The 18,637-nt window shown below is 35.9% G+C and overlaps 2 protein-coding genes across 4 annotated transcripts; one reads left to right on the plus strand and one right to left on the minus strand.

Moving 5' to 3' along the window:
* Nucleotides 1-5: 5 nt before the first annotated feature.
* On the minus strand, nt 6-7,131 carry sgf29 (SAGA complex associated factor 29). Of its 3 annotated transcripts, none has more exons than XM_067381732.1 (10): nt 6,983-7,131; nt 5,718-5,797; nt 5,514-5,589; nt 5,318-5,390; nt 3,857-3,921; nt 3,639-3,768; nt 3,377-3,523; nt 3,231-3,266; nt 2,455-2,617; nt 6-2,231 (listed from the first exon to the last, which is right to left on the minus strand). In XM_067381732.1, the coding sequence occupies exons 2-10, from the start codon at nt 5,790-5,792 to the stop codon at nt 2,115-2,117; spliced, it is 882 nt and encodes a 293-aa protein (XP_067237833.1). In that variant the 5' UTR covers nt 5,793-5,797; nt 6,983-7,131; the 3' UTR covers nt 6-2,114. The 3 variants fall into 3 exon arrangements, with proteins under 3 accessions (XP_067237833.1, XP_067237830.1, XP_067237831.1); XM_067381729.1 differs by lacking the exon at nt 6,983-7,131 and adding an exon at nt 6,081-6,266; XM_067381730.1 differs by lacking the exon at nt 6,983-7,131 and adding an exon at nt 5,918-5,942.
* A 2,181-nt stretch (nt 7,132-9,312) lies between these two features.
* nupr1b (nuclear protein 1b) lies at nt 9,313-11,137 on the plus strand. The gene is made up of 3 exons (XM_067373356.1): nt 9,313-9,571; nt 9,769-9,906; nt 9,984-11,137. The coding sequence occupies exons 1-2, from the start codon at nt 9,469-9,471 to the stop codon at nt 9,894-9,896; spliced, it is 231 nt and encodes a 76-aa protein (XP_067229457.1). The 5' UTR covers nt 9,313-9,468; the 3' UTR covers nt 9,897-9,906; nt 9,984-11,137.
* Nucleotides 11,138-18,637: the final 7,500 nt, after the last annotated feature.

The following is an 18,637-nucleotide window of genomic DNA, read 5'->3' on the forward strand; positions in this document are numbered from 1 at the left end:
TGAGTAACAATGTTTCGATAGTTATTGTTTTTGCTTGATTTAAAAAAAAAAAAAAAACTGTACTATTGTTTTGGGTTGAGTACCAATTTTTACCGTGCAAGATTTCTATTAAAAGGAAAGTGATCTTTTACTCATGTAATTTATAATCATTGGGGAATATGTAGCTAGGTGTTTTAATTACAGTTAAAAACTTATTACCTTGCCATGTTGTGCAAAACAACACATGCACAGATTATGTTGCAGACTCTTTCTGGTTTCATTTTGAGCTCTGCATGCAGACAATGAAACCTTCGTTTCAGGACTCCAAAACACCTTTCAATAACATTTCTTGTTTTGGCATGGGCTGTGTTGTACCGAGTTTGAGGCACACTGACTGGGTTCAAGAAGGGTGTTAGAAGCCAGGGTTTTAGTGGATAACCAGAGTCACCCAAGAACACACCCTGCAATTCTCCTCTCTCAAATGCATCATGAATTTGGGAATTCACTAAAATTCTTGAGTCATGGGTTGATCCTGGCCAACGAGCGACACAGTTGAGCACTCTCAGTTTGGCATCACAAATTGCCTGCACATTAATACTGTGGTAGCCTTTCCTATTAACAAACAATGGCTCATGAGTTGAAGGTGCTTGAATCCTAATGTGTGTTCCATCAATGGCTCCTACAACATTTGGAAATCCAGCAATGTTGAAAAAATCTGCCTTCACCTTGTTCAAGGTAGAGACATCAGTCGGATAAAGTGGAAGTCTGCCTGACAGTGCATGAGCAACCCGATGAATAATTCTTGATGCTGTAGACTTATGTACCCCAATTAAGTCTGCAGCTGCATTTATAAAACATCCTGTGGCAAAGAAACGTAGAGCTAGACATACTTGTAGCAGTGGAGGGATGCTAAAATTTCTTGAAGTTTCAGGCCTCAGATGCTCCGCCAAGTCAATTGCTAGTTCTTGTATTGTATGTCTTGGAAATCTTAGTTTCTCCAGCAGTTCCTTTTCACAAAGTACTTCCAATGGGTTTGAACGGTCTTTGAAAACTCTTTCTCTTCTTATTGCCCTTTCATAAAACCAAAGATTAAAATTTGCCATATCGCAAGACAAAGTTGGGCCACTTTTGTGAATCTAGAGCATATTTTTCTTTTGACAGTTTGTTTCTATGGCAACATAGATTGTAAGAGAAAGTTAGCCAAGGGGGAACCAGTCTTACTTTTTTGTCTCAAATTAGACCAATCTAAAATTTTATGCAACCGACTTAAAAAGTAAATACCAGTCTTAAAGAAAAAAAATAGACGACTAACTTGTAAGACTAGTCTTAAATAGATTTATGCAACCGGCCCCAGACGAGGAATAAGAGTCTTATCTAGCGAAACGATCGGTCATTTTCGAAAAAAAATACAACTGTATATGCTTTATAAACACATATTATCAGCTTGCACATGCTTCCGCTTTCCCTATTCTTCAAAAAACTTATGCTCTATGTCCTACACCTTCCCTATTCTACTTACGAAAAAAACAGATCTGGCACCGCGTTTGTTCCGTAAGTTGAATAGCACGTGCAAGCCGATCATTTCTGTTTATAAAGCAAATACAGTTGTATCAAGAAAATTTTATTTGAAAGTGGACTAATCCTTTAATTGCAAGAACAGAGAAAATGTCTAGAAGGATTGGCGTAATGTTCATTTTCAAAAATCGAACGCATCACGAGAAACAAGGATGTAATTAAATATTCAAAATGAATATGAGAAAACAAACGCAAGTATGATTTGCAGCCCTGGATATGTGTGGCATTATAGCCCTTTTAAAGATCCATTTTTAACATTTAAAAACATTTATCACTCTGCCATTATAAATGACAGACAATAGATTTGTGTGCCTTTCATTCACGTGTAAAGAGTTTATTACTTTAGCACAATTCACTTGCAGTTGGTCTCTTTGCATCCAGATCCACAAAAACATCATACAAAAGATGCAGTATAAAACATACCAACAGTATATACATGGTAACAGAAAAAGTGTGGTAAAAGCACATAAAAACAGAATGGATGCTCAATATCCTGTTTTTAATAACAACAATCATGCAGGGTGTTTTTGCAAATAATGTCCCATTATTGCATATTTCTGTCACTTCTTTTTGTTCTCTTTGCAGGCCACTACATATCGCTGGGCGACGTTGAGAGGTGGAGAATAGCCATCGGCGTAAGATGTATCCTCAAACAGAACGGAGTAGTCATCCTGGGGCTGGAAAAGAAGTGAGATGTGTCAAATTGTATGGAAATTATTCTTCTACTCATTTATAATTGGTCGTGTGATGCCATAAAACCCATAATAAAGAAATATTCTAACAGACTAACAACATGAATCCCATGAGGGTTTAGAGAAGCATCTTTACAAATAGTGATAACATCTCTTATCCTACACTTCAATCAGTGGTTTAACTCTTTTTATTCTTGTTTCCGCTCACCCGATGTGGCGGCGTGTGGATCAGAGCTCTGTAAAAGCAAGTGGTCTGTGGATAGAGGGCTAGCACCAGCTGATCTTTACTGAACAGAGCCTCCGGGTCAGTCTCTGGGTTTGCTTTCCACTGTGGGAGAGGAATGATTCTTCTCCGACTCAACGTGTGTCTCCTGAATAAAAGAGAAAATTAAATGGTGAAAAAAATGAGGAACAACAAACAGGTCGCAGTTTGTTTTAAAGCACTCCTGGAATTACACTTCTGTTCAAAAGATTGGGGTTGATTGAATTTTTTTTTATGTTTTTGAAAAAAGAAAAAAAAAAGGTCAAGTTTCACCAAGGCCGTTTCAGTAAAACAGCAATAATGTGAAGTATTATTACAATTTAAAATAATTGTTTGACATTTGAATATATTTTAAAATGTAATTTATTCCTGTGACGCAAAGCTGTATTTTCAGCATCATTACTCCAGTCTTCAGTGTCACATGATCCTTCAGAAATCATTCTAATATGATGATTTACAGCTCAAAAACAAAAAAATTCTTATTATCAATGATGAAAACAGATGTGCGGCTTAATTTTTTTGTGGCATTTTTTAGTACTCTTAGATGAATAGATAGTTCAAAAGAGCAGCATTTATTTGAAATAGAAGTCTTTTGTAAATAAAATGTCTCTGCTGTTACTTTTGATAATTAATGTGTATTTGCTGAATAAAAAAAACAACTTTTGAACAGTAATGTATCAATTTAGATGTGGGTGAAAATTGAAAAATGGCATTGTACTTACTCTTTACCCTCTTCATCAATGTCATCCACTTCATACCTGATAAAAGATAACATGATGTTACATTATCATTTCACACAATCATGTTTTAAAGCTACAGGTGAATATAAATAAACAGATCAACTGGAGATCAACTGGTAGATGATTACTTGTTGGTGGAGTGATTGTAGCTGACGACTTCTGCAAGAATCCACTGTTCATCACCATCCACGGCCTTCACACGTGCCGCCACCTTGTCTCCCTGCTTAGCCACATAGTCACTGCTTGCTGGTATAGCGCCACACAGTGGCGGTGGACTGAAAGAGAAGGACGGGAATGAATTAATCATTTTGACTCAAAATTCACTGAATAAATGACCATTTCTAAAACAAAGAGAACATAGGACATAAAGCAGGAGACTCTGAATGGTACCTCTCGCCAGGTTTGCCAATCCAGAGAGGAAGGGTCATGGCTGACTGTTGTAACAGGGTCATCAGGACACCTCTGCGCATGGTCTTTCTCGGTGGGTCGGTGTCACTGTACACTCCTGCCATCCTGGCAGCTGCAGAAAGAGAAGAGGTCGATTAGCTTCCACAACTGTCCAAATGCATGCAGATGCACAAGTTTACAATCTAACATCCCAGACTTACCAATCCTTCTCTCCTCCAAAAGGGATTTAATTTCGGCAATCTTGTCAAGTGCCAGACGAAGTATACTGTGGGATGGATGCAGATAAATCTAATCATTTAACGCTGTAAAGCCTGACATATAAAATAATATCTTGAAATTAAACAGTTTATTGAAACTTTAGAAAAAAAAAAATTGAGCTTCATATTTGATACAGCAGGTATAAAATATGATACATGAGAATATGGAGCTCATACTTGAAGAAAAAAAAAACCTCAATTTTATTCAGAGGCTTAAACTGAGCAAAAATATGCTGATACTTATATGACCAAAAAGTAAGATGAAATTCTGCTAGCTTGTAATGTAAATCAATGAGATCTACTTACATTAAAAGCATATTAATATTATTTGTCACTCTTTCAATAATGTCTGAATAAGGTAAATTATTTAAAATATTAAATTATTTAAAGGTAAATTTAAATGCTTAGTTTTATGATCAAAGCTCTAGTTTTTGATGTAGGGGCAAATATATAATGTAATGCAATACATTGATGATTGAGAGATGTACAAATTAACATTCCTCAAAATCCTCTTTTAGTACTCACATTTTTACATGATTTTCAATTATTTAAAAGTATTAATAATTAAGTAAACCCAAGTTGCTTCAGTCCAATAAATGTTCATATCACTAACAATACTAACAAAATATCTGTAAATATTTCACAGCAAAAAAGAACATGTCAGCAAAATGCATGTAGCTGATTGTGTAAAGCAGGTTCTTTAGCAAAGTTTTTATCATGCTGATAATTTGGAGTCTTTAGAAATTTGGAGTATCAAATATGATACTACAGGCTTTATAGGGGTTAATAATGTTCAAAAAGTTTTTGAAACAAGACATTTGAAAGCTTTGGGCAAAATTACCACAAGATGGGGCTATATAACCAGTAACCACAAGATGTTTCTGTTTAAATGAAAAACAAATAGTCAACAATGAAACACATAATGTCAGGAACAGATCATCCGATGAATCATCTTGTGATCATTAAGTATTTCTTACAGTGAAAATGCATCCGGTAACAGTTAAGAACAATGGGTGATAGGGCGTTCTCTTCAGTTGCCCCAAAGTTATGGAATTCTCTGCCTTCCGAGATTAGAAATGCAGCATCCCTAAAAATGCTTAAATCATCACTTAAAACTCATTATTTTAGGGAAGCATTTGGGTGAAAAGTGATTCTTGTGGTTGTCATGTGATGTTTTTTTTTTCTTCTCCCCTATTGTTTATAAATACCTTTTGTAATGTGTTTTGATTTTGCTTATTTTATGTATCTTAATTTTTACTTATGTAAAGCGCTTTGAGAAATGACTTTTAAAAGCGCTATACAAAATAAAGTTTTATTATTATTATTATTATTATCCTTTGCATTAAAGTGAAGTGCTGCAACAAGAGAAACCAAATGCAGCAACATTTATTCACGTCAACTTACCCACATTCAGCCTCTGCATCAGCTTTAGCTGTAGTGTAAAGACCCCTCAGCTTTGTCCTATAATATGGAGAAGCTGAGGAGGAAGGTATAAGTAGTTTTATTATTGAACAGAGGTATCAGACAAGAAATAAGATTCAAATATACAAAAGTTAAAAAGCTCTCATTTTAGACAATGCAATAGGAAATCATGCCTTACTCTTATTTTCTGTCTGCATCCTTTCATGTGTTTTCTGGATGTTGAGAAGGTTGTGCTCACTTCTTGATCGCTCTTCCTGTGTATTTAAGGGAGGTTAGAGTATAAACACTGGGTGCAGGCAAAGTGTGCCAAAACAGAGTGTTTCCCAAAGCATATAAACCCAAACTACAGTGACCATGCATGAGAAACAGTTCTAGTGCTTACCTGAGTTTGCTTTATGAGCTGATGCAGTTCATTCAGCAACTCTGCGATTTTGGTGTCTGCTGACACTAAAGCCATTGTATCTGCAAGAAATTAGAATTATGTGTGTGTAGTGTTTATTTATGTGTGTTTTTCATTGTTTCACAAAATCACGTTTTTACAGTTTATTTAAAAGAGTTATATTATACAGCACCACCACGCACAATGTTCAAAGCACAGATAATGTTGCTATAATGCATTTAGGTTTGATTTAGGTGTTTTTATTTAGCTCAAGTCCACATACATCATAGAGCGCCATGGATTGGATGGATCTCAGATCACACCCTCCGCGCGCACACAGATAAACAAGAAAAGCGTCAATCTCACCTTCAAACACAAAGTTTTGCGATGCTCTCCGGGTTCACAGTGTGTGCTAGTACACGAACTATAATCGAAAAACATTTATTTATTAAACTTTTGCTTTCCTTAACGAATTTTAGGGTTTGTTTTCGCTTTGCATTGATTGGTTAGCTCTGTAGCTAGGCCTCGTACGGACACATTGAGGGGACAAACTTCATGGCATGTTTTCAAAACGCCTTATTGAAAAAGGACTACTGTGGACTTTGTCAATGTTTTAGAGTGATAAATAATTAGTCTACTACCAATGGTTAATCATATTGATAAATTAATATTTCTAAAATATATCTTACTGTTACTTCAATAGCCTATATCGCCACTATTATTGAATTTAGAATATTTATTTTGAATTTACGTCACATAGCCTAAGATAATGTGCCACAAATGATAGGATCATCATGAGTTATCTTCATCATTAACATCACATTAACCTACATATTTGGCTAGTTAGGTTTAACTAAGGTTAAGTTTAAATGTAGAATTTACACTTTTTGATCAGGTTGTTGTTGGGGTTGTTCTTAAAATGTTTCTTTATATTTAATTTTTATATTCAGTGTTTTATTATTGCTGTAGCTGGACAATGACACCATTTCCTTTAAGAATTATATACCAGCTATCACTGTAAAGCTGCTTTGACACAATCTGCATTGTAAAAAGCGCTATATAAATAAAGATGACTTGACTTGACTATATTTTTATTTATTTTTTTATTTTACACAATTAATTATTGTTATCTTGGTTTTATGTTTAATATTTAAACCATCATGAGAGAGTGAGGATGGAAAAAGATCCATGTGGGAGAAAAGCAACAGCCAAAGGTGAAATAAAAGAGACAAATCATTTCGAAAGTAATAAGCCTTCATATATCTGACCTGAACTTTACTGTGTCCAAAGGCTGTGAACGATGAGATAATATGGAGTTAATTTTCAACAGACACTTTGAAAGCAGGGTGAAAAACAAAACAGACAGATAAGTGCTGGTTTATCTGGCACAAAAATCATGATCTGGGCAAGAATGAAGAGGAAAAGTAGAGAGATTTGTTATGTTGTCATAGCTGAAGTCATGTTGGCTCAGCCAATAACTTTGTAAATATTTACTGTACAGAACGCTGCACTCTCACATGATATTAATTTGAGAGCCAAGGCAAACAAGGCAAGGCAAAACAGGGAAAGAGAAGAGTGTTTACTGAAAGAGCAAAAAATGAAAGAGATTAGTGAGAAAAAAAGGTTTTGTTTTATGAGACAAAACATAGAATCAACTTTGATGTTGAAGAGCACTGTAGTTAGAGAGAAAGAAAAAAGAGAAAAACACACTGTAGTACATTGTGTTTTACTCATGTGCTATATTCGATATTGTTTATGGCTTTGGATGAAGAAATAAATTGTGTAATCTTTTGCAAAGTATTCGCTTCCCTCATTTCTCCCGTAGCTCATGCACTCACATAACTAAAGACTATGTCTTGGAATATTTGAGCACAGTAGAAAAACTGAATCTGTTGCACTCGTACTCTGTCATTACAACAGCACCGAACCACAGGAGTCTTACTGTAAATGAACATCGACATTGCCCAAAAATATCCACAGCACCCAGCCATAAAACAGACCTCTGCCAAATTCCACTGGAATGACTAAAGCACTTTATGTGCTTGAACAATGGAGTGCAAAAACTGAGCATTTCAGAATAAATGTAAAACAAATACATTATGCATATTAACAGACCATAAATAAGCTGAATGACTAAAAAAGTTTATCTTTATATTTATTATAAATTCAAATCTTTTATTTAATTACAAAATTCAGTTCTTTTTTAGTTATTAAAAATGTGAACTGTTTTCAAATATATTTCAAAATGTCATTTATTCCTGTGAAGCTGTATTTTCAGCATCATTACTCCAGTCTTCAGTGTCACATGATCCTTCAGAAATCATTCTGATATGATGCTCAAGAAACATTTCTGATTATTATCAATGTTGAAATCAGTTGTGCTGTTCAATATTTTTGTGGAAACCTTATTTATTCACGACTATTTGATGAATAAAAAGTTCAAAAGTATTAACTTATTTTGCCTTTTGAACAGCTGTTGTGCCCTCTGAATCTTGTTTATGACATCTACCATCAGGGATTAGGCCATGCTAACCAGCAAAAAACCTTGACCAAGTGTTATTTAGTCTATGAACTGCAGTGAGCTGGAATATTTAGTCTGCTAGTCTTTGCTTTGACGGTGCAATAACGCTCGCCTGAAGGCAAGGAACAAAACAGCTTGTAGCCGGACTGCAAAGAATCTTGAAAGATAGATTAGGCCTGCTTTGCCAGTGGAGGATGTGGATTTTGCCAATTGTGGCAGATTGCATCCTATGATCTTCAGTGCTGATGACAGAACCAACTGTATGCAGTTTGTTATGCTTGGTTACACACACGTTCAGTGCGTCTGTATAGCTATTAGGCGCACAAGCACAGAGAATAAACTGAATTAGAGAGGATAGGACACTGTGAATCTAGCCAAAATCACACTACAATGAAGACAAAAGACATTTCTTCTGCTGTTTTTACCAGCACGTGCAATACAAAGACAATTTTTCCTAGGCTACTGTTTTGACAAACCTAATCATCTGGAGTAGATCTCCAGCAAACTAAAAGAAAATGTAAATAGACATTCACACAAAAGGCTATTGAAATGAGCCTTGCATATACTCCCTAAAGATAAACGTGTAAAATATTTCCTTGAAAACAGAGAAGCGGGTTAACGGGTCACAGTCCACAGAGGGACGTGAGAAGTCTGAACACAAAGCCAGGTGTAAATAACAGAGAGAGATAAACATTAACTGAATTAATCTAATCTTTCTAATCTTTATCAGATACAAGCAAATACACTCAGAGAGATGGATAAAGTTTAATGAAAGTAGGGAAGTTAGACGAGGCCTAACTGAAAATTTAAAAAATGTGTTATTTTGATTTCATAAAAAAAAAAAAAAAAAAAAAAAAATCGAAGTTTTGAGAACTTTATCAAGTGAAAATAGCTATAAAACAAAAGTAGAAGTCAGAACAAAAACAATGTCATCTGCTCTGAAGGACATCCTGTCTGGCAGTAGGCGAGGTCTACTGATCAAACATTAACTCACATCTGATGCAACTTTCCTTCTGGTCATGTTGACCCCATCCACAGGCGGGGAGCTGGAGGAAACCAAGGCGGAGCGACGTCTTTAAAAACGGCCGACTTACAGGCTTGTAAACAACCGAGGACAAGAAAGAAGACGTCTTTAGACAGCTCTACAACTGAACTTCGCATATTTTCTAGCTTTTCAGTTCGTCCTTATCCACTGTTGCTCTTGAAGTTCGCGTTTCGCTCTTCACTGTCAAAATGAGTAACAACCACGTTGACGTGAAAAACATTGAACCGACCACCTTTGAGGACCGCTACTTCGATGAATATGAATATTATAACTTAACAGACCGTTATACCGGTAGGTTTTCAAATAGCTTTGTTGTTGTTAGTAGTAGCAGCAATCATTATTACCCTATGAAAGTTTTTTTATTTACATTTTTGAGAGCATTTGAGGGTATCTGGCGTTCGTTCGTGCTCGACTTTCTTCATAATGTCTGTTGGTTCTCAGTTTAAACTCATCCTTGTTCACTGACTTGTCTTCTGTGTTTACTACAGAGTGCACTAGTCGCAAAGGCAGGACGAAGAAGGAGGCGAGCTGCAACACGAACAGACAGAACCCCGCGGGACACGAGCGCAAAATAGTGGAGAAACTCCAGAACGCGGAGAAGAAATCCAAAGCGTGACTCAGAGGAGGTGCGTGTGAACATCTCTTTCCACTTTAACATTGAAAGGTAAACAATAATAATTGAATTATCATATTTGTCTTGTAGATTCTATCGGACGGCTATAACTGGCAACCGACCACCGGTGTCTCTGCGGGAAACGGGCGCTGGGCTGCAGAAGGAGTGACTTCATGAACCTCTGGCTCAGGATCAGATGAGCGGGAGGAGGCTGAGTGAAGCTCCCGGTCCAGGGGACTCGTGAAGCGGAGAGTTTTGCCAGGCACACTGCTCTCGTGTAGCATGTGGTGGGCCCTGCAGAACGAGCACCTGTTCAGAGGAACTGATATGCTTGTGATGGTGAATTTTAAATTGTAGCTTTGACCAAGTGTTGACTTTGATCTGTTTGGTGTTGTTTTTTTTAAATGGTACATCTTAAAAGTTATTTTAATAAAGAGCACTTTTTCCATCAAACTTGACATGTTTGATACCTGCCTGCTTCTATGACCTTCAAGTCATGATAGAAATGCAGCTACTTTCCACCAAAAGGGTACAAAATGCTGCCTGAAACTTATTAAATAACTTTTCCAAACATATAGTAAGTCCTTAGACACAAAAAAATGTCAAAACCCATAATTGAGCAATTTAATTTTCTATGAAAGTTGAAATGTCCAAATATGGTTTTAAATCATAACCCAACTGACAGCATTAGCCTACCTTTTTTATCTTTTAAAGCAATATTCTATAAATTAAATGGACAACATTTATCCTATTATAAAATCAAGTAAAACAAAATAACAGATTGGGTTTCCTTTAGCTTTAAACAAATTCAACCTGTTATGTAGTGTTTAGTCAAGACCACCTAATCTGAGACCAAGACCAATGTGTGTTAAGACCAGGGGCCCGTTTCATAAAACGAGTTTACCAAATAAGCTTGGCTTATTTCAGTTAGTCTGATTATTTTGAACCAAATCAACTGACAATAAACCAGACTTACTGAAATAAATCTGGATTATCCAGTAAACTTGTTTTATGAAACAGGCCCCAGGACAAGACCAAGACCAAAACAGGGCGAGACCGAGTCAAGACCAAGACCACACCAGCACTCCTTACATTCATAAAAATCCACATTACCACCTAAGAAATTACTTTTTTTTAATCAATTAATAATTGGAATAAGACACTATACAGAGCTGTTTACTAATCAAATGAAATCATTGAAAACTAAATTCATGTTTGCATTGCAGAGGTGGTATAAGATGTGTCTGAATTGGTTACAACTGCATAAATAAAACTTATTTTATGTTTATAAAGTCATGCAGTCATGCTCAAATTTGTGAAAACAGTCCTCTTTCTTGTGATATTGCTTAATTATATTACGTTATAATACAAAAACCCAGATCTCATACAAGTACTATTTTTGCAACAATATCTTGAATTTTGTGAGCATTTGTATTACTTTTGGTGGCATTTTTGACACAATCCCTCATTAATTTTTGAACTGGCACAATAAATAAATCATATTAGAAATAATTTATTGATTGCATCTGAAGCAGTAAGTTTTACCTCCAATCATATTAATGATGTTAATAAATAAATCAGACAATGTACCAGCAATTTAGTAATATCCCAGCATTTGTGGTCTTGACTGGTCTTGAAACAAAATCCTGAGTCCAAGACAAGATAGAGTACAAGTGTGGTTGAGACCTTCAAAAAATGGTCTTAAAGGGTTAGTTCACCCAAAAATAATGTCATTTATTACTCACCCTCATGTCGTTCCACACCCATAAGATGTTCGTTCATCTTCAGAACACAAATTAAGATATTGTTGAGGAAATCCGATGGCTCAGTGAGGCCTCCATTGAGAGCAAAGCCATTCAAACTCTCAAGATCCATAAATGTACTAAAAAAATATTTGAAACAGTTCATGTGAGTACAGTGGTACTACATTAATATTATAAATACTTTTTGTGCGCCATAAAAACTAAATAATGACTTTTCAACAATACATTGATGGGCCGATTTCAAAACACTGGCTGCGTCCGAAAACATAGGTAGCTGTCTTGCTGCCTCGCTATTTTATAAGAGAATGACTTGTACGGCAGAATTTGTGCATGAAGGCACCTCACGAAATTGATTTCGGACAGACTTCTGAGGCAGTGTCACAGTTTAATGATCTACAGCAATATAGCGCGAGCGCAGGTGAGAACTAAACACATATTTAATTACTACAGTAGTAATTTCTCGATAGAAATTATATCAAAATTGAAATATGTTGATCAAAATTGTACATTTATACACAAACTGAGCAGCAAACGCAACATTCGGACGCCATCTTTATTTTTCTAGCTCAACTGTCACAGAATGGAAAGCACAGGATTGTGGGATATCAAAGGCAGCTAAGGATACATCTATGCTTCCTTCAAAAATCGATCTGAGGAAGGTATCTCATGAGAGAGGAAGTGAAGCTAACATTGGATTCGGACGTGCCTTGATGCCTTCCTACCTTGAAATGTGTCCTCGGAAAGGCAGCATTTTCCAGTTTTCGGACGCAGCCACTGCTTCAGAGCTTTATGAATCGAATCAGTCATTCGGATCTCCTATCAAACGGCTAAACTGCTGAAATCACATGACTTTGGTGCTTCGATTCACTTATTTGATTCGTAATGCTCTGAAGCAGTGTTTTGAAATCAGCCCATCACTATATTGTTAAAAAGTCGTTTTTATTTTTTTTGGCACACAAAAAGTATTCTTGTTGCTTTATAATATTAAGATAGAACCACTGTACTCACATGAACTGATTTAAATATGTTTTTAGTACCTTTATGGATCTTGAGAGAGGTCATTGCTCTCAACGGAGGCCTCACTGAGCCAACGAATTTCATCAAAAATATCTTAATTTGTGTTCTCAAGATGAATGAAAGTCTTACAGGTGTAGAACGACATGAGGGTGAGTAATAAATGACATTATTTCCATTTTTGGGTGAACTAACCCTTTAAAACCGGTCTTGAGCTGCAACACTACTGTTTTGCATATACGTGCACAATAAGTGCAACCCCAAATTTTTACTAAATATTCTGCCTTACCTCCTACTTAAGAATTCCTTGTATTATTAAAGTGCATATGAAGTGCTACAAATGAGCCAGCATACCGCTAAATCTATTTAACCTGTCACGTGTCTCTTGCCACGATGCCTCATTACAGCCAAATCCTCGCAGAGCAATCTCATCTCGAGTCAGATAGAGGGCAGTAGTGAAGCAGTATAAAGATGTGTGGAGCTGAAAATGAGACGTAGAAATGAATTTTGCACAGAGGATTATCTAGAAGCGCCATATATCTCATTTAAGAGCGTTTTGAAAAGCATGTGAGTATAGGGAGCAGTTCAAAGCACATATGACAGTTTCTATTAGTAGCCTTTTCAACAGAACGAGAAGTGGAAGTGCAAACGGAACCTCTACACCCGCACAACTCCTTATGCAGACATTGTGAGCTCTTTGCATGTGCTATACTTCATAACATGTCTCCATAAATCATATTCTTCATATCAAATAAAGAACTCAGTAATTGAAAATTATGCTAACACTGAAAATAACAGTTAAATAAACTCGCGGGATGAACAGTTGTGGCCCAAATCACAGGCAGTTTTTTAAATCTGTTCAATAAACATGAGTAAGGAACCGAAAGAATACGAAATTTAATTTTTTTTTGCCTGGGATAAGTTATGTTGACTTTTAAATGGAGTCCATAAATGTTGAAAGATTTATATTAGGCTAATTCAACACGTAGAGATATGCACACAGAAGAAGCAAAGCATTAGATTAAAACTTAATCAGTCACTAGGCCACGGGAATCTCTCTAGGTTGATCAGTTTTTAACTCCTTTTCTTTTTCCAGACGTGTATTGAATGTTATCAGCACATGAGTGTCAAGAGTAAAGAGCTCAACTGCAGTCTAAAGGCACATAGAGGTTTACTGTAATGGGCTGCTTGCCTGGGGAAGGATGTAGACAACCTGGTAAAACACCGAACAACAACACAAAATAAAGAAAAAAGCAAGATTATTACGCAACATACTCAAAATGTTGGAATAGCTTGTGTCTCACAGCAAAATGACACATTTGATAAAATTCAAAACCTTCTGAAATATACAACATTTAAATTAAATTTGAGAGGGATGCAAATTATATTCATTATAACAACTTTATATTCATCCTGCTACATGCACACTGAAAAAAACTCTACACCTCCTCCTTGCACTTTGCTTGTACCATTAACACAAGATAATCCATTTATGTCATTCTCCCACAGACACACTGCGGCAGCGCAATCCTCTTTTTCTTCCTTTCCCATAATCTCCGGAACAAATGTGTACACATGGTTGAAGATTTCACAGAAAAATCTTAATATGCAAATGAAGTCTTGTTCTGTGAGTGCACAAAGTTTACAAAAAGTCTATTAATCCACCTGAATTACTCTAATGTAGGCCTATTTTACTTAATAAATGCAGCACTGGACTTCATTTCCAAATGGCAAATGGAAGAATTAAAATAAATGGACTGTATTAAAAATAGATGCAAAAGTAACAGGATATCAGTAACTTTGTGGAGCAGTTTTAAAAATACATTTAAAGTACTGTGCTCACCCCCTCCATCTCTCAATCCATTTCCATCCTATCGCTACGGGTAGAGAAGCTCCTCTTGTTGCCTAGCAACAAGCCTTTGGAAATTCCAAAAGAGACCACAGAGACCATAGACCACCTCTCCTCATGGTGCATGTGTGTGTGTGTGTATGTCCAAGACGGATGGGTGCAAAGAGTGTGCGTAAAGTCAGAAACTCTGCTCCACATGTCAGACATGCAGGTGCGCAAATGTGTGTTCCTGTGCGCGTTTGTATGAATGTCTGTTCATTTTGAACATGTGGAGGGCCCCTGCTGTTGCAGTAAGAATGTGCGGTGAGGACGGTGCAAGTCTCAACTGGTGTGACAGTGTGTTTGTATGTATGTATTCATGCATAAGACTACTTGGGTCAGCACTCATGTGTGAGTGTGTGTGTGTGTGTGTGTGTGTGTGCAAGTAGGTGTTTAGATATTCATAGCACACTTTGACATGATCCCTCTCTATCTGCACACACGGTCAGTGTGCTAATGTGCCTGTCACCATATTTCTCATTATATTGTCTTGTCAGTTAGTCTTCCTTTATTTTGTGTGTGGTGACTCACATATGAAAGAGTATGTCCATTCCTTTGGGTGTCTGTCCGTCTTTCTATCTATCTATCTACAATTAATATATATATATATATATATATATATATATATATATATATATATATATATATATATATATATATATATATACACTCTCTGGTCAGAATTATTGGCAACTTTGGTAAATTTGAACAAAGAAACCTTTGAAAATAAAAATGCACTGTTAAACCTTTTAATCTTTTATTTAAAAATATACAAAAATTGAACCTTTCATTGAAGTAAAATAATTGAAAATGTATGGAAAATCTCTTTATGAAATAAATGTTTTTCTCCTAAACACGTTGGCCACAATTAATGGCACCCTTTTTTAAAATACTTTTTGCAACCTCCTTTTGCCAAGATAACAGCTCTGAGTCTTCTTCAATAATGCCTGATGAGTTTGGAGAACATCTGACAAGAGATCAGAGACCATTCCTTCATACAGACTCTCTCCAGATCCTTCAGATTCCCAAATTCTCCATGTTGGTGCTTCTTCTCTTCAGTTCACTCCACTAATTCTCTTTAGGGTTCAGGTCAGGGGACTGAGATGGTCATGGCAGAAGCTTAATTTTGTGCTCAGTGACACATTTTTGTGTTGTTTTTTTTGTTTGTTTTGGATCATTGTCCTGATGGAAGATCCAACAATGGCCCATTATAAGATTTCTAGCAGAAGCGGTCAGGTTTTGATTTTTTTCTTATCTGTGTTTGATAGAATCAATGATACCATGTATTCAAGATGTCCTGGACCTTCGGCAGAAAAATAAGCCAACAACATTAAAGATCCAGAACCACAGAACCAGGTCATGTTTGAAATTCCAGTCATATCTGACAACGGAATATGCTTGAGTTTGTTTTTGGAGGAAAGCAGAGGATTTTTTTTCTTGAAACCCTCCCAAACATGTGGTGATGTAGGTGCTGTTTAATATTTTTTAGGCTTGCTCATCCCAAGTCTCAAATATTTTCTGCAGTTCTCCAGCTGTGATCCGTCTTTGGCCACTCAAACACTCCATTAAGACAATAGACACATGTCCTCTTCCAGGCAGAAACATCTTTAGTTGATTAGAACTTCCTAATTATTTCCCTGATGGTGGAACTGGAAATTTTCAATGCTTCATCTATTTTCTTACAGCCATTTTTTATTCTGTGAAGCTCAACAACCTTTTGCTGCACATCATACAACTATATTCTTTGGTTTTACCCCTTGTGATGGATGATTAAGGGAATTTAAGGGTCTTTTAAGGGCCTTTTTGAGGGTCTTTGTGTTTCCTCATATTTATTCTCCTGTGAAACAGAGAGTCATGGCGTGACAATTTCATAGTCACCCTGCTAATAATTGTGGCCAACATGTTTTGGAGAAAAACATTTTTTTCATAATGTGAATTGTGAAGGTTACATATTTTTGAGAATTTTTAGAATGAAAGATCAAAAGGATAAATGTGTGATTTATTTTGACAGCCTTCTTCGATCATATTTACCTTGTGTGCCAATAATTCTGACCAGGACTGTGTGTACAATAATATAATAATGTATATATATTTTGGCTTTAGTGTCAGCAGACACCAAAATATATTTAGATATTATATATACATATATATTTTTTAAATGTGATGATACATTTTGATTTTACTGGGATTTTATACTTTTTTTAAAAACACTTTAATACACTAACATGTTGTTAAAGGACTATAGCTAATGCTAATATATTTGCAGCCAACACTGATATTGAAAAAACATGCACAAGTAATATGTGTTTATTTTTTTGTGCTTTAATGCCACTTAGTCATTCCAATCTGCTTGCTGTTTTCTGTTCACCTTCTGCCTCTGCTCTTCCAATACCTTACTTCTCTCCTCCTGGTGCTCTTATGTTATTTGTATCAAACCAATTATCCATATATTTTTCTTTCACTCTCTTCGTTATCACCTGTAACTTGTTTTCTTTCTGCTCAGTCAGCAGCTGGTTAACAGTGCTAGGCTGAATAATGAGACTTGGCCCTATTAGTCTCTAATGGCCATTAATTAATTGAGAGGATAACAGTCCAGTTTTAATTTCATACACATTAATGTGCGCGGCTCTTAAGACTCTTCTGGCTTCTCCTTCTCTCTTCCCCCATCAATAATAACCCCTCCACCCTATCCCTGAACCTTTGAAGGTGCTTTTCTTTCTTCTGCTCTCTGACAAGACAGGAATTCGGATGTCTAGAGTCCAATTAAATCTCAATTTGAGTTTTGTTTGACTAAAAGAGAAGCGAATGTCATGTATTCTATTGCACTTCAATAACAATTGGTATTGTTGTGCAGCAACTCATTACCATGGTGACAGCCGGGTCGAGTTTAGGGGATATGACATCATTGCTTTGATGTCTGTTAGTGTCAGTGTCACTGTCACTCAAAAGAAACAGCAGCTCTCCTCTATAGCTCTCTTCTGATCTTTCTTTATTTTCATTTGTACAATACTAAAAGCTTAAATTCACTCCTTTTATTTTAATTAAGTCACTTACACATTGAAAAGAAAAACAATCATACGTGTCGAGTGTTTGAGAATCTCCTGTTTTGTTTGAAGCAATGGAACGTTTGTCTCTGGAAAAATGTGTTGCACTTGAGAGCTCATAGAGAAAACTAATTTGCATTTGAAAGGATTAGGTGTTAAATTATCACAGAAATCCTTTGTGCAGTAAATTTATTTTCACTTCATTTGTCTCCTCAAACTGAAACATGGTTAAGATTAAGGGACACCAGAGAGTATGTTAACAATCTGTTTAATTGTCTGTATCCCCGTGGTTTTTGGTTTTTTTTTTTGTGCTACGTCTCAAACTTTGATATAATGTTCCAATATTGTTTGCTTAAAGTGAACTAAAGTACACTAAATTATCCCTAATATCCCTAATAATGTAGATTAATGTCAAGTACAAAGAGTGCTATTTCTCTTATGTAGCACTCCATGTATACTTGATATTATATAATTCTTGTTTTTAAAAATTAAATGTATTGCGCACAAAATACTTTTTGTGCACAAAAACATAACAAAAGTAATGACTTTATTCAACAAATCGTCTGGCAAACGGCGGCTCAGTATACTTTAAAAACTGCTGGGTTAAATATGGACAAAACCAGGGATTGGGTTGTTTTCACCCAGCCATATTTTTCAACCAATTTTGGATTTATTTTTTTAGCCAGAAATATAGTAATATAGTAAAAGGCATGTTTTTGCTCACCCCCAAATATGGGCAAATTTGTGGGGTATTTTAAGCTGAAACTTGACCAGACCAGAGACTTATATTACATCATGTGAAAGAGGGCATAATAGGGGCCTTTTAACCCAACCTACTGGGTTTGTCCATATTTAACCCAACTTGGGTTGTTTTTAAGCCAGCATTTTTTAGAGTGTATTGGCATGCATTTATTGATTTCTTTCTTTCTTTTTTATTTTTTTTTTGTGATGTGGCAGTTTTCCAAGCACAACACAGTGAAACTAATTAATGTGGGACAGCTTCTTTATTATTACTCCAATGAAAAAAGTAATAAT

The sequence above is a fragment of the Chanodichthys erythropterus genome, chromosome 3, assembly GCF_024489055.1.
Source record: "Chanodichthys erythropterus isolate Z2021 chromosome 3, ASM2448905v1, whole genome shotgun sequence".
Classification (NCBI taxonomy): Eukaryota; Metazoa; Chordata; class Actinopteri; order Cypriniformes; family Xenocyprididae; genus Chanodichthys; species Chanodichthys erythropterus.

Coding starts and splice junctions, on each gene's coding strand:
- sgf29 (XM_067381732.1), bottom strand. CDS start 5,792: ATGGCTTTAGTGTCAGCAGACACCAAAATCGCAGAGTTGCTGAATGAA. Junction 3,267..3,376: donor TACAATCACTCCACCAACAA/GTAATCATCTAC, acceptor ATCTTTTATCAG/GTATGAAGTGGATGACATTG. Junction 2,232..2,454: donor TCCACACGCCGCCACATCGG/GTGAGCGGAAAC, acceptor CTTCTTTTCCAG/CCCCAGGATGACTACTCCGT.
- nupr1b (XM_067373356.1), top strand. CDS start 9,469: ATGAGTAACAACCACGTTGACGTGAAAAACATTGAACCGACCACCTTT. Junction 9,572..9,768: donor CTTAACAGACCGTTATACCG/GTAGGTTTTCAA, acceptor TGTTTACTACAG/AGTGCACTAGTCGCAAAGGC.